General features: G+C 42.3%; 1 protein-coding gene across 1 annotated transcript in view; it reads left to right on the top strand.

Annotated features, from left to right (window-relative positions):
- LOC121299468 (sodium- and chloride-dependent GABA transporter 2-like) overlaps window positions 1-13,229 on the top strand; it is a 749,163-nt gene that overhangs the window by 732,949 nt on the left and 2,985 nt on the right. The window contains exons 10-13 of the mRNA XM_041227181.1: window positions 10,939-11,051; window positions 11,206-11,343; window positions 11,829-11,931; window positions 12,852-12,952. Of these exons, the coding sequence (XP_041083115.1) occupies window positions 10,939-11,051; window positions 11,206-11,343; window positions 11,829-11,931; window positions 12,852-12,952 (455 nt within the window). The remainder of the gene's footprint in view (window positions 1-10,938; window positions 11,052-11,205; window positions 11,344-11,828; window positions 11,932-12,851; window positions 12,953-13,229) is intronic.

Raw genomic sequence — 13,229 nt, forward strand, 5'->3', positions numbered from 1 at the left:
GTGTGTTTTCTTCTTGAATGCTTCGCCTCAAAGGCAGACACAGCCTCGTTATGCTGTGATTATAAACTAGGAACAGAAGCTTGTGTCCGAGCCAGGAATGGTTCTTTTTGACGCGTAGATAAACTGACTTGCAGACGTCTCTTTTTCCTATTAGCAGGAGTCCTGAACACGGAGCTTTTTTCAGAATCTTCTTGCAGTCAAGAGCCATGTTAACTCAGAAACCAGTTTCAGAAACCAATTTAAAGTTCTTATTGCAAATTGTCAGTTCTTATAGGACTTTTACACAAAGACTTATACATTCCCCCCTACAACTGTCTTCCACTGTTTTCGGCCATAGGTGATCTCACCCTGCATGGGATGGCCCCATGATCTTCTTTATGACTTCCCTTCTGCTGACTCCAGCTTTCCGTTTCCTCCATAAATTCTGATCAGATGCTCCAAAGTACTCACAATCCTGTAGAGACCCCTTTGTATCGGGTTCAGTTAAAGTCCACCAACCCGCGGCTCACTCCCCCTCTCCTTCGTGTAGGGTGATTTAGCAGCTGCTCCAGTCAATAGTTCACATGCTGCACTGCATACTTGGTGCTCAAAATAGAATCCAACAGATTAGTTCAGATATGTCCTTATATCAAATATAGTTATTAATTTCAGGCAATTGTGCCTGCAATGAGTCCCTTAAGTCCACGGTGGTGAACCAGTCGCCCAGCCGGACGAACTGGAGGATGTGACTGTGCGTCAGCATTCGGAACCTCCTTTCTTTTAAAAGAACCTGTTTAAGAGCATCAGGTCTAAGATGGGGCGAAAGTATTTGTGACACCTCGAAAGGGAGGACCCAAGTGAAACTGAAACGCACAGTTGTTTTGAATGTTGGCGAGCACCCAGGAGTCTGAGGTGCAAGCGCGCCAGTACTGTAGCTGTTGTGCCGAAAAGGGGGTCTGAGGCTGCCAACCTTCAGGGCCCCAGCTTGGGCTGCCAAGACTGGGACTGGGCAGTTTGGAACGAGTATTTAGGGCATTGGCCTGAAAAGGCCTCCTCTGACACTGGTTTGTTGACTGACTATAACCTGTGTTCCTTCTGCCAGCTGGTAGGGATTGGTTACCTGCTGACGCGCCCTGAAGGTGATGCCTTAGGTCACCCAGTGGAGCTGTGGGGACTGAGACTTTTCTGATCCAGTCCAAATCCGGGGAACTTGTCAGCGGCTCGACCTACCCCATGCAGAGGCACTGGGAGGGAGCAATGCAGCCACCTGACAAGACGCCTTGCGTTCTCGGTGGGATCTTTGCAATATCTCCTCCACACCTGGCCCAAACGTATAACCTGGGGATATGGGCGCATCAAGCAGCGCGGCCTTATCAGCATCAGGGACCCTGGCATGTGACAGTCATAGCTGTCTACGAGCCACCACCAAGCTAGCCAGGATCCGGCCAAGGGCTTGCCCTTGGAGACCGGAGACTTGCAGCAGTGTGCTGGACAGGAAACTCAGCTCTGTGGCCACATGCTCTGAGAGCGGGGCTTCGTGCAGTACACCATCCAAATATGCAGTCAACACACTCGCTGTACTAGCCAAGTGAGTTGCCTGCACTTCTGCTGCGTAGGCTCGCTTCAAATATGTCTCCGTCACCCTGCATTGGGGGTTTGGTCATGCCAGCTCTTTAATAAGACCACCAACCGGTGGGGCTTTAACCAGGGCCGCAATGGTGTAGTTTACTGGGAAAAACCCTGCTAGGCCAAGCTTATCCGCGCTCTCCAAGGAGGCGAGCAATGCGGCCTATTTCAGCACACTGGGTCCCAAGGCGAGGTGGTCCCTCCTCCAAAAAATATGGGAAGGCTGGGAACCTCTGGGGACGGGGTGCCAGCGCCTGTGTCCGGAAAACAGACCAGCGTGGTTCTGCCGCTGGCGTCCAGGCAACCTGCAGGAAAGCTGCAGCACGTCCCAAGAGTGCCGAAATGGAGCTGGACAGTGGGGTGGTACTGGCTTCTGAGACACTCTCAGAACCAGGTTCTTCCTTGGCAAGGGTCTCAGCCACTTGCATCTCCGAAAAGAAAGAAGCCCCGTCACCCGAGGTCACTATGGACAGTGTCTTCCTGCACCAGCTGAGACGACCCTGCCCATCCCTCCTGCACTCCCTTGGAAGAGGCGGATATGGCAGTTGGGGCTGCGGGACCTGGACAGGGGCCCGTGGCACCTGTCTAGCCAAGAGCTCCAGGACCTGGGTCATCTGGGCCTTGAGGTCCATAATGTCCCTCGCCTGCTTAGAATGCTTCACTCGTCTCGTTTACGGAGATGGGGAGCAACTGCGGGTGGCTTACGCATTGGAAATGTCTGACAGGGGTTCCTGGGACAGGTCATCTGGGGTGCCCCGAGCCTCTGACGATCCGGCCGTGGAGGACGCAGAGCTCGCCCTTCTGGCTCTCTCTAACCGAGCCTCTTTCAGTCGGGGCTGAAGGGCCTCATATACACTCCCCATCCCTCTCGAGGGCCATGGTGGCATGTGGTACTCCCAAGCATTGCATGCAGAGGGTGTGCTTGTCCTCCTGCGGGATGCTGGCTTTGCAGGTTGTACAGGGATGAGACCCCGACATAGGCCTGGCATTAGCACTGAGGCACTGCTTACACTGTGTTGAGCACTGGCAAGTGTCAAAGTAGTGTATACAACCACTAGCATTGCAGCAAGGGTATTAACCCTGCACACCTTGCACCGAGTACCCTGTTTTACACTGGGTACTGCGCAGCACTGTGAGCTATACGATAGGTTGAGCAGCACCTACGCAACTAGCGCAACGTGCACTGTGCGTCCCAACTGCCGTGCGAACCAGGTACCATACACTACGTGAACAGTGTACCGTGGGTAATCACACTAGAGTGGTAGAGGTATCAGCACATGTGCACTGTGTGAACCGAGCACCGCACACACCGAGTACTGAGGGCATTAAGTGCACCGCGTACCGTGCAGTGCTGTTATGCACTACCACTGAGGTGCTGGGCACCGTGTGCCACTTATATGAAGCACCTGTGCCCCGAGATAATAATATCACGGCCTATGCGTGCGCCGCGGTACCGCAGCACTGGGGAGGCCGCTATGCAATGTGCCTACCCTAACCGCGTGGTCAACACACACACCTGGTCAGCGCATAGTGTGTACCTGGGGGGACGCAGGGCCGAAGCCGCTGTGGGAGAGTTTAAGCAGACAATAAAACATGGGGAAAGATAGTACACTGTTTGTTTAGATGGCCCGACTAAGAAAGATGGCGGGCCTGTGCGGCCGGCAGGGTCTACTCGACAGAGGGGATACGGCAAGGCCAAGCCCCGTGGAGAAGAGAGTGGCTGGGAGGTCACTCGACAGTGGGGATACCACAAGGCTTTGCCCTGAGAACACGTGTACTTTCAAGAAGAAAAGACAATCATTCACGGATGACTGCACAGGCAGTCGCTCACATATGACAGACAGATAATAAGACCATGCAAGCGAGAAGGCTGCTGAAAGACAGAAAGGCAATAACGGACTCTGTATTTTTTAAGTCATTGATTCCAGGAATGCGGCAAGCCAGCCTTCAATACGAATGCAAGGGAAATACAACCCACTCGAATCAACTCGAGAAGCTCTTTCCTTATCCACACTCAGCTAGACACAGAGGTCTTACCTTACCATCTTGAGAGGGAAAAAGAGGGGGATCTTCCTGCGAGTGACAGTTTTATTTCCTCGCTAGGCGGGACCGAGTGTGTCATCACAGGAAGTGGCCTTTCGGCAGCTCTGGCATAGAAAGCTCAGTAATACCTACCCGAAGGGCAAAAATGTTCCATACCGATGTAAGTGGTGGTCGTCTTTGAATTGAAAGGGAACGCCCCTTATTTGGATGTATTTGGATGGACAGGTGTAATGCAGTGCTTCTTACCTCTCCAAGCTCGGGCTAGGTAAAAAGTATTGCAAAACCCCGGACAAAAAAAAAAAAAAAAAATTTATATATATATATATATATATATATATATATATATATATATATAAAAGTATTCAGACCCCTAACCAATTCTCTCATATTACTGAATTACAAGTGGTACATTGAAATTTCATTCTGATCGATATTTTATTTTAAAACACTGAAACTCAGAATCAATTATTGTAAGGTGACATTGGTTTTATGTAGTGAAATATTTTTAAAAAAAATAAAAAACTGAAAAATCTTGCTGACATAAGTATTCAACACCCCCACATTAATATTTGGTAGAGCCACCTTTCGCTGCAATAACAGCTTTAAGTCTTTTGGGGTAAGTGTGTACCAGCTTTGCACACAGTGTCGGAGTGATTTTGGCCCATTCTTCATGGCAGATCAGCTCCAGGTTGTTCAGGTTGGTTGGACGACGCTTGTGGATCACAATTTTCAAATAGTGCCACAGATTCTAAATGGGATTGAGATCAGGACTTTGACTGGGCTACTGTAGGACATTCACCTTTTTGTTCTTGAGCCACTCCAATGTTGCTTTGGCTTTGTGCTTGGGATCATTGTCCTGCTGAAAGGTGAATTTCCTCCCAAGCTTCAGTTTTTTATCAGACTGAAGCAGATTCTCTTGCAGTATTTTCCTGTATTTTGCTCCATCCATTCTTCCTTCAATTTCAACAAGATGTCCAGTCCATGCTGATGAGAAGCATCCCCACAGCATGATGCTGCCACCACCATACTTCACTGTAAGGATGGTGTGTCTTGAGGCATGGGCAGAGTTAGGATTGCGCCACACATAGTGCTTTGAGTTTTGGCTAAACAGCTCTATGTTGGTCTCATCTGACCACAAAATCTTTTCCCACGTCGCAGCTGTGTCACTCTCATGCTTTCTGGCAAACTCCAGATGTGCTTTCATCTGTTACTTTTTGAGTAACGGCTTCTTTCTTGCCACCCTCCCATACAGGCCAGTGTTATGCAGAGCTATTGATATGGTTGACTGGTGCACCATTACTCCACTCCCAGCCACTGAACTCTGTAGCTCCTTCAAAGTGATTGTTGGCCTCTCTGTGGCTTCTCTCATAAGTCTCCTTCTTTTTGAGGGACGGCCTTTTCTTAGCAGTGCCTGGGTGGTGTGATGTAGCTTCCAGTTCCTGATTATTGAGCCAACTGTGCTCACTGGGATATCCAAACACTTGGATATTATTTTGTACCCTTTCCCTAATCTATGCATTTGTATTACTTTATCTCTAACTTCTGGAGAATGCTCTTTGGTCTTCATTTTCCTTCAGATTAACAGCCTTACCAATAATCCTTCAACAGTGGGGTTTTTATCCAGAAAACGTGATAGCAACTTTAATGGTTCACAGGCGGAGGCCAATGGTAAGGTAATGATGTCCTCGTTAGGGCAATTTCTTTCATCAGTGCAAACTGGGAGCTTCCACAACACAGGGGTTGAATACTTGTGCACCCAAGATATTTCAGTTTTTTATTTTTCTTAAAAATATTTCCCAACATAAAACCAATGTCACCTTACAATAATTGATTCTGAGTTTCAGTGTTTAAAAATAAAATATCGAACAGAATGAAATTTCAATCTACCATTTGCAATTCAGTAATATGAGAGAATTGGTCAGGGGTCAGAATACTTTTTCAAGACACTGTATATATACACACACACACTCACTAAAATGCTGTCTTCAATACAGAAATAAAACATATAACATTTTAGTAAACCAAACGTGTTTACTATAGGTTTAGGAGTTTTAAATAAAAATCCAATAATGCAACTAATTATTATAATACTTGTAAGTGTTGTGTCACACTAATAGAGTTACTGGGTGGACAAGTAAACAGTAGAGACACATACAACTGCAGGACTATAGTACTGCATAATGCAGGGATAATAATATTAATATATAAGAATAATTATAACACAATTCTAATAATATGTCACTGAAATAACGACGTGGTTGATAGGCAACCCCTATAATAAAATAACAGTAGCACGTATAGTATACATATGCTGGAATATATATTATATATATTATATATATATATATACACACACACACACACGCACGCACACACACACACAATAGACAATGAAATAACTACACAGTAACAGGCAATTTTAAACTATACCACTGGCCAGTAGTACTAATCTCCGTAGGGGTGAGAAATTAACTAACACCCAGGTAGACATATAAATAACACAAAACATTACGAACCAGTAAATAATAAAAACTCTGCGGGCACAAGCGGTGTTGGGTGCGTAGTGGGGTAAAAATAAAAAAAAAAAATCCCCTTCAGGCACTGTAGTCCTGTCCACTACCTACTGCCCAGAAAAAACACAAAACAATCCTACTGTACTCACTAGCAGCCACAAAAGTCTCAGGTATTCAAAGGCACAGTTGGTCCAGAAGAGATGCAGCGGAATAGAGGCTCTCTGCAGTTTTCTTTTTTCTTCCTCTAATCGGGTTGCCGTCAATTGATATCCAAGGAATTAAGAAAGTTTACAAAAGAGAGGAGGCCATTCAGCCCTTCTTGCTCGTTTGGTTGTTAGTAGCTTATTGATCCCAGAATCTCATCAAGCAGCTTCTTGAAGGATCCCAGGGTGTCAGCTTCAACAACATTACTGGGGAGTTGATTCCAGACCCTCACGATTCTCTGTGTAAAAAAGTGCCTCCTATTTTCTGTTCTCAATGCCCCTTTGTCTAATCTCCATTTGTGACCCCTGGTCCTTGTTTCTTTTTTCAGGTCGAAAAAGTCCCTTGGATCGACATTGTCAATGCTTTTCAGAATTTTGAATGCTTGAATGCCATGTGATATTTATAATGTACATTTTTATTTCCTGTGTGCAGTACCTTACACTTTTCCCTATTAAATGTAATTTGCATGTATCTCCCCAGTTCTGAATCTTGTCTAGATCATTTTGAATGACCTTTGCTGCTGCAACAGTGTTTGCCACTCCAATTTTTGTGTCGTCTGCGAATTTAACAAGTTTTCTTACTATTCCAGAGTCTAAATCATTAATGTAGATTAGGAATAGCAGAGGACCTAATACTGATCCCTGTGGTACACCACTGGTTACCACACTCCATTCTGAGGTTTCTCCTCTAATCAATATTTTCTGTTTTCTACATGGTAACCACTCCCTAATCCATGTACATGTGTTTCCATGAATCCCTACTCCGTTCAGTTTGAGAATTAATATTTTATGCGGGACTTTGTCAAAAACTTTCTGGAAATCTAAATAAACCATGTCATATGCTTTGCAATTATCCATTATCGATGTTGCATCCTCAAAAAAATCAAGCAGGTTAGTTAGACACAATCTCCCTTACCTAAAACCATGTTGACTGTCTCCCAGGACACTGTTACCATATAGGTAATTTTCCATTTTGGATCTTATTATAGTTTCCATAAGTTTGTATATAATAGAAGTCAGGCTTATTGGTCTGTAGTTACCTGGTTCAGTTTTGTTTCCCTTTTTGTGGATCGGTATTATGTTTGCAATTTTCCAGTCTGTCAGTACAACCCCTGTGTCAAGAGACTGTTGCATGATCTTGGTTAGCAGTTTGTAAATAACTTCTTTCATTTCTTTGAGTACTATTGGGAGGATCTCATCCGGCCCAGGGGATTTGTTTATTTTAAGAGCTCCTAGTCCCTTTAACACTTCTGCCTCGGTTATGCTAATCGCCCCGAGTGCTAAAAAATACATATGAAGCATTATTTTTGCAAAAACTATCCGGCTGTTAGTTTGTCAATTTATTTGTCAATAAGTTTGTTAATTTGTCAATTTGTCAATTTGTCAATTTGTCCAGCAATTCTTTCATAAATTTGTCAATTACATACAGTAATTCATAAACGTATTTGTTAATTGTTCTAATAATTAATTAATTAATTTGTCAATTCATTAATACAAAAGGCTGTACGGACCTGCAAACTTCCCAACAACCAAACAAACTTCCAACTATCAATCTCGCACCGGGCCGAAAACACTACAGCCTTTCTAGCTAATAGGAGCACACACTAATATTTTAATCCATGAAAATCCAGCCCCACTTAAAACTGCTTCAGCCAATAACATTTAGAAGGGAGTTTCAAAAGATATTCTATTTAACAAAATACTCGACTCTGCTGATTTGTATGTATGACACAGGACCGTTTTTTGGGATGGAACCGCATAACAGTCTCGCATTTTGATTGGTCCATGTCTGTCACATGAATATGTTGTCACACTAGTAGAAAAGCTTGCAGGCATTTTTAACATTAAGATCAGAGAAAGAGAACGAGAGATCTGCTTTCCACAATCTTTCAATTAAAATATAACATGGTATTTTGTTGTACTAATAAAACAAACAAAAAAATAAAAAATCTGAGACTGATGGGGACGAATATAATATTTGTGGGTATACACTGTATAGGAAAAACAGGAAGGACAGAAGAGGAGAAGGGGTAGACCTATACATAAGAAACAGTCTTGAAGCCCAGGTGATAAACCTGGATAAAGAAAATAAAGCCGAGTCAATATGGGTTAGAATAACGGACAAAAATTCAAAGGGCATAATAATAGGAGCATGCTATAGACTGCCAGATTCAGACGGTGAGCAAAATAATCTGTTATACAATGACATTAGAAATGCGTATAGCAAATGAAAAGCAATACTAATGGGGGATTTCAACTTCCCCCATATAAAATGGGAAAACCCGATGGGGAGCATGATGAATGAAAATGAAATGATGAAAATGACAAATGACTGCTTCCTAACACAATTTGTCAAGGCACCGACTAGAGGGGAGAAATGCCTTGATTTAGTCTTTTCAAATAACGAAGATAGAATAACTAAAACAGAGGTCAGAGACCCACTAGCAAACTCAGACCACAACATGGTCTCATTTGAAGTGTTTTTTAAAACCCCAAAAGTAATGACTAAAGCTAAGGTTTACAATTTTAGAAAAGCAAACTATGAAGGTATGAAACAGAGACTAACAGAAGTAGATTGGAGTAAAATAGGGAAAACACCCACAGAAGAAGGATGGTTGTTCTTCAAAAATGTAGTACTAGAGGCGCAAAACAATTACATCCCTAAAGTAGACAAATCTAAATGTAAAACTAAATTGCCAAAATGGTTTAATAGATCAATTAAAAAAAATATTCAGCGAAAAAATACACTTTACAGAGCATTAAAAAAGGACCAAAAAGAAAGTACGCAGAAAGAGTACACGTAACTGCAAACGCAATGTGTTACATGTTTTAGAGATACAAATGGCAAAATCGTAGATGAAGATAAAAAAAATAGCAAATGTATTAAATGATTACTTTTCACAAGTTTTTACAAAGGAAGATACTGACAACATGCCCCACATGTCATCCAGTTCCTATCCAGTTTTAAATAACTTTAGCATAACTGAGGCAGAAGTGTTAAAGGGACTAGGAGCTCTTAAAATAAACAAATCCCCTGGGCCGGATGAGCTCCTCCCAGTAGTACTCAAAGAAATGAAAGAAGTAATTTACAAACCGCTAACCAAGATCATGCAGCAGTCTCTTGACACAGGGGTGGTACCGACAGACTGGAAAATTGCAAACGTAATACCGATCCACAAAAAGGGAAACAAAACTGAACCAGGTAACTACCGACCAGTAAGCCTGACTTCTATTATATGCAAACTTATGGAAACTATAATAAGATCCAAAATGGAAAATTACCTATATGGTAACAGGGTCCTGGGAGACAGTCAACATGGTTTTAGGAAAGGGAGATCGTGTCTAACTAACCTGTTTGATTTTTTTGAGGATGCAACATCGATAATGGATAATTGCAAAGCATGTGACATGGTTTATTTAGATTTCCAGAAAGCTTTTGACAAAGTCCCGCACAAAAGATTACTTCTCAAATTGAACGCAGTAGGGATTCAAGGAAACACATGTACATGGATTAGGGAGTGGTTAACATGTAGAAAACAGAAAGTAATGATTAGAGGAAAAACCTCAGAATGGAGTGTGGTAACCAGTGGTGTACCACAGGTCCTCTGCTATTCCTAATCTACATTTAATGATTTAGATTCTGGTATAGTAAGCAAACTTGTTAAATTTGCAGATGACACAAAAATAAGAGGAGTGGCAAACACTGTTGCAGCAGCAAAGGTCATTCAAAATGATCTAGACAAGATTCAGAACTGGGCAGACACATGGCAAATGACATTTAATAGAGAAAAGTGTAAGGTACTGCACAGAGGAAATAAAAATGTGCATTATAAATATCATATGGGAGATACTGAAATTGGAGAAGAAATCTATGACTCAGAAATGTCTTCATCTAGACAATGTGGGGAAGCTATAAAAAAGGCTAACGAGATGCTCGAATTTAAATCAAGGGAAGTAATGTAAAAACTGTACAATGCATTAGTAAATCCTCATCTTGAATATTGTGTGCAGTTCTGGTCACCTCGCTATATAAAGATATTGCTGCTCTAGAAAGAGTACAAAAAAGAGCGACCAGAATTACTCTGAGTTTAAAAGGCATGTCATATGCAGACAGGCTAAAAGAATTGAATCTGTTCAGTCATGAACAAAGAAGACCACACGGCGACCTAATTCAAGCATTCAGAATTCTAAAAGGTATTGACAATGTCGATCCAAGGGACTTTTTCGACCTGAAAAAAGAAACAAGGACCAGGGGTCACAAATGGAGATTAGACAAAGGGGCATTGAGAACAGAAAATAGGAGGCACTTTTTTACACAGAGAATCGTGAGGGTCTGGAATCAACTCCCCAGTAATGTTGTTGAAGCTGACACCCTGGGATCCTTCAAGAAGCTGCTTGATGAGATTCTGGGATCAATAAGCTACTAACAACCAAACGATCAAGATGTGTCAAATGGCCTCCTCTCCTTTTTAAACTTTCTTATGTTCTTATGTTCTTATGTATGAGTCTGGTCGGCCCTTGCCTTATTCCCAGCTCGTCACAATGTGATTAATTAGTATTGCCTCCTTGCGTAGGTCCTGGACTGGCTTTCATAGCCTACCCGCGTGCTGTGGCCATGATGCCTTTCCCCCAGCTCTGGGCCATCTGCTTCTTCCTCATGGTCATCTTGCTGGGGCTGGACAGCCAGGTGAATTAATAGATTCTGGATTAGGTTAACATCAAGCCAGCCTGCCCATCATTACAGCAGGTAAAGTGAGTCATTGATCTCTCTCTCTCTCTCTCTCTCTCTCTCTCTCTCTCTCTCTCTCTCTCTCTCTCTCTCTCTCTCTCTCTCTTTGTAGTTTGTGTGTCTCGAGAGCCTCACCACGGCTATCTCAGACATGCGGCCTGCGTTCTTCCAGCAGGGCTCTCGTCGGGAACTCCTCCTGCTGTTCATCTGCGTCTCCTGCTTCTTTATCGGGCTCCTCATGGTCACAGAGGTGAGCGCTATGCTATGGAACACTGGCGTTGACTGACTTGATGGATCTTAGATGGGATCTGGTGGCTGATGAAAACTTGTACAAAATTGCGCTCTTGTCTACACATAGTGGACAAGTTAGCAATAGCCCATTATATCATGTATTTTATTGTCAGTGAAATAGCACCAAGCACATTCAGTTCCTATTAATAAGTTGCTTGTTTCTGTCACATGGGACGATGCAGTCAAATGAAACATGCTGGAAACTTGGTGACTCACCGGTTAATGCTGTGAGGGAGCGACTCAGTGATTTCTATGGTTCATTGTGTTTGCTAAACAAACACTATCCCATCACCATGTGTTTCTGATGCTAGAGATCTGAGCCTATTCAGAAGCTCAGCTTATTGCTTCCAGACAAGCTGTGCTACAGTCGATGTGACCCTACACAGACCGACGTGTTCCAGCTCACCTTGCCTAACCTTCCCATCGATCTCTCTTGTTCTGCAGGGGGGCCTGTATCTTTTCCAGCTGTTTGATTACTACGCCTGCAGCGGGATCTGCCTCCTGTTCCTCTCCATTGTGCAGTGTGTTTGTGTGGCCTGGGTCTACGGTGGGTGATGAATAGGGCTGTATTCTTTTCAGGGAGAAAGGGCTTATTTCATGGCATTTCACAGTCTAAAAATAGGTGTGTGTGTATATATATATATATATATATATATATATATATATATATATATATATATATATATATACATACATACACACACACACACACACACACACACACACACACACACACACACACACACGTATATATAAATAAACAGAAATATATTGCCTTGTTCCTGCATATTTATAAAAAAACAGTAAATGCTAAATTAGGATACTTTGTTTTGTATGTCCATCTTTTAAAAACATTCTATTTTCACCATCAGTGAATTATCAAACAAAATAAATAAAAACATAAATTCCTGTAAAATAACAACAGACATGTGGAATGTGGGGGGTGATGAAAGGCACCCTGCGACTCCTGACCAGCTTGAAATCCTGGGCTATCCAGAGGAAGTATTTTCTAAAAAATAATAATAATAATAAAATAAACAAATACAGGAATGTAATATTCATTGTAAAAGAGATGTTAGTTTCTAAATCTCTTTTAATATCCCCTTGTATAACTTGCATGATATTTCCACCATCTGAATGGTTTCCGAAGGCTGTTGCTCTCACACTGATATTCATTTTAAAGAGTATTTTTCTCTATTGCATAGTCAGACTGCCACATTTCTTTCTTGCAGGCCTGTGATATTAAGCAATGTTTATTTGTGTTGCTTCCTGGTTCTTGAGAAATCATGTGATATGGTGGTATTGTATCAGCACCCCCATGGAACTGTGCTGACTCTTTACTGTAAGGAGTTTACTGTCCCCTTCAGAACAGTGTGACAGTGCTGGCAGACTGCGGGAGCACCTGGAGCAGGGGAACTGTGTTAGCATTCTGATCCAGTTTCTTACCTCTTGTGTTTAATTCTTTAGGTGCTGACCGGTTTTATGACTGCATAGAAAACATGATTGGCTACCGGCCTTGGCCTCTGATTAAATACTGCTGGCTCTTCTTCACTCCAGCCATCTGCACTGTAAGTGTCCCACTGTATACACTTCCCATTCTGTTATTTCTTATCATATAAACACAACTATGATATATTGTGCAATGACTAATGCCCTGTGTAAATCACAATTTCACTGGCTGCACGGAAATTGTGAAATTAGCCCAATACCGTGATTTTTACAATTTTTAAGAAATAATAATAATAATAATAATAATAATAATAATAATAATAATAATAATAATAATAATAATAATAATAATAATAATAACTTATTTATTATTATTATTATTATTATTATTATTAT

Source organism: Polyodon spathula, chromosome 25 (genome assembly GCF_017654505.1).
Source record: "Polyodon spathula isolate WHYD16114869_AA chromosome 25, ASM1765450v1, whole genome shotgun sequence".
Taxonomy (NCBI): domain Eukaryota; kingdom Metazoa; phylum Chordata; class Actinopteri; order Acipenseriformes; family Polyodontidae; genus Polyodon; species Polyodon spathula.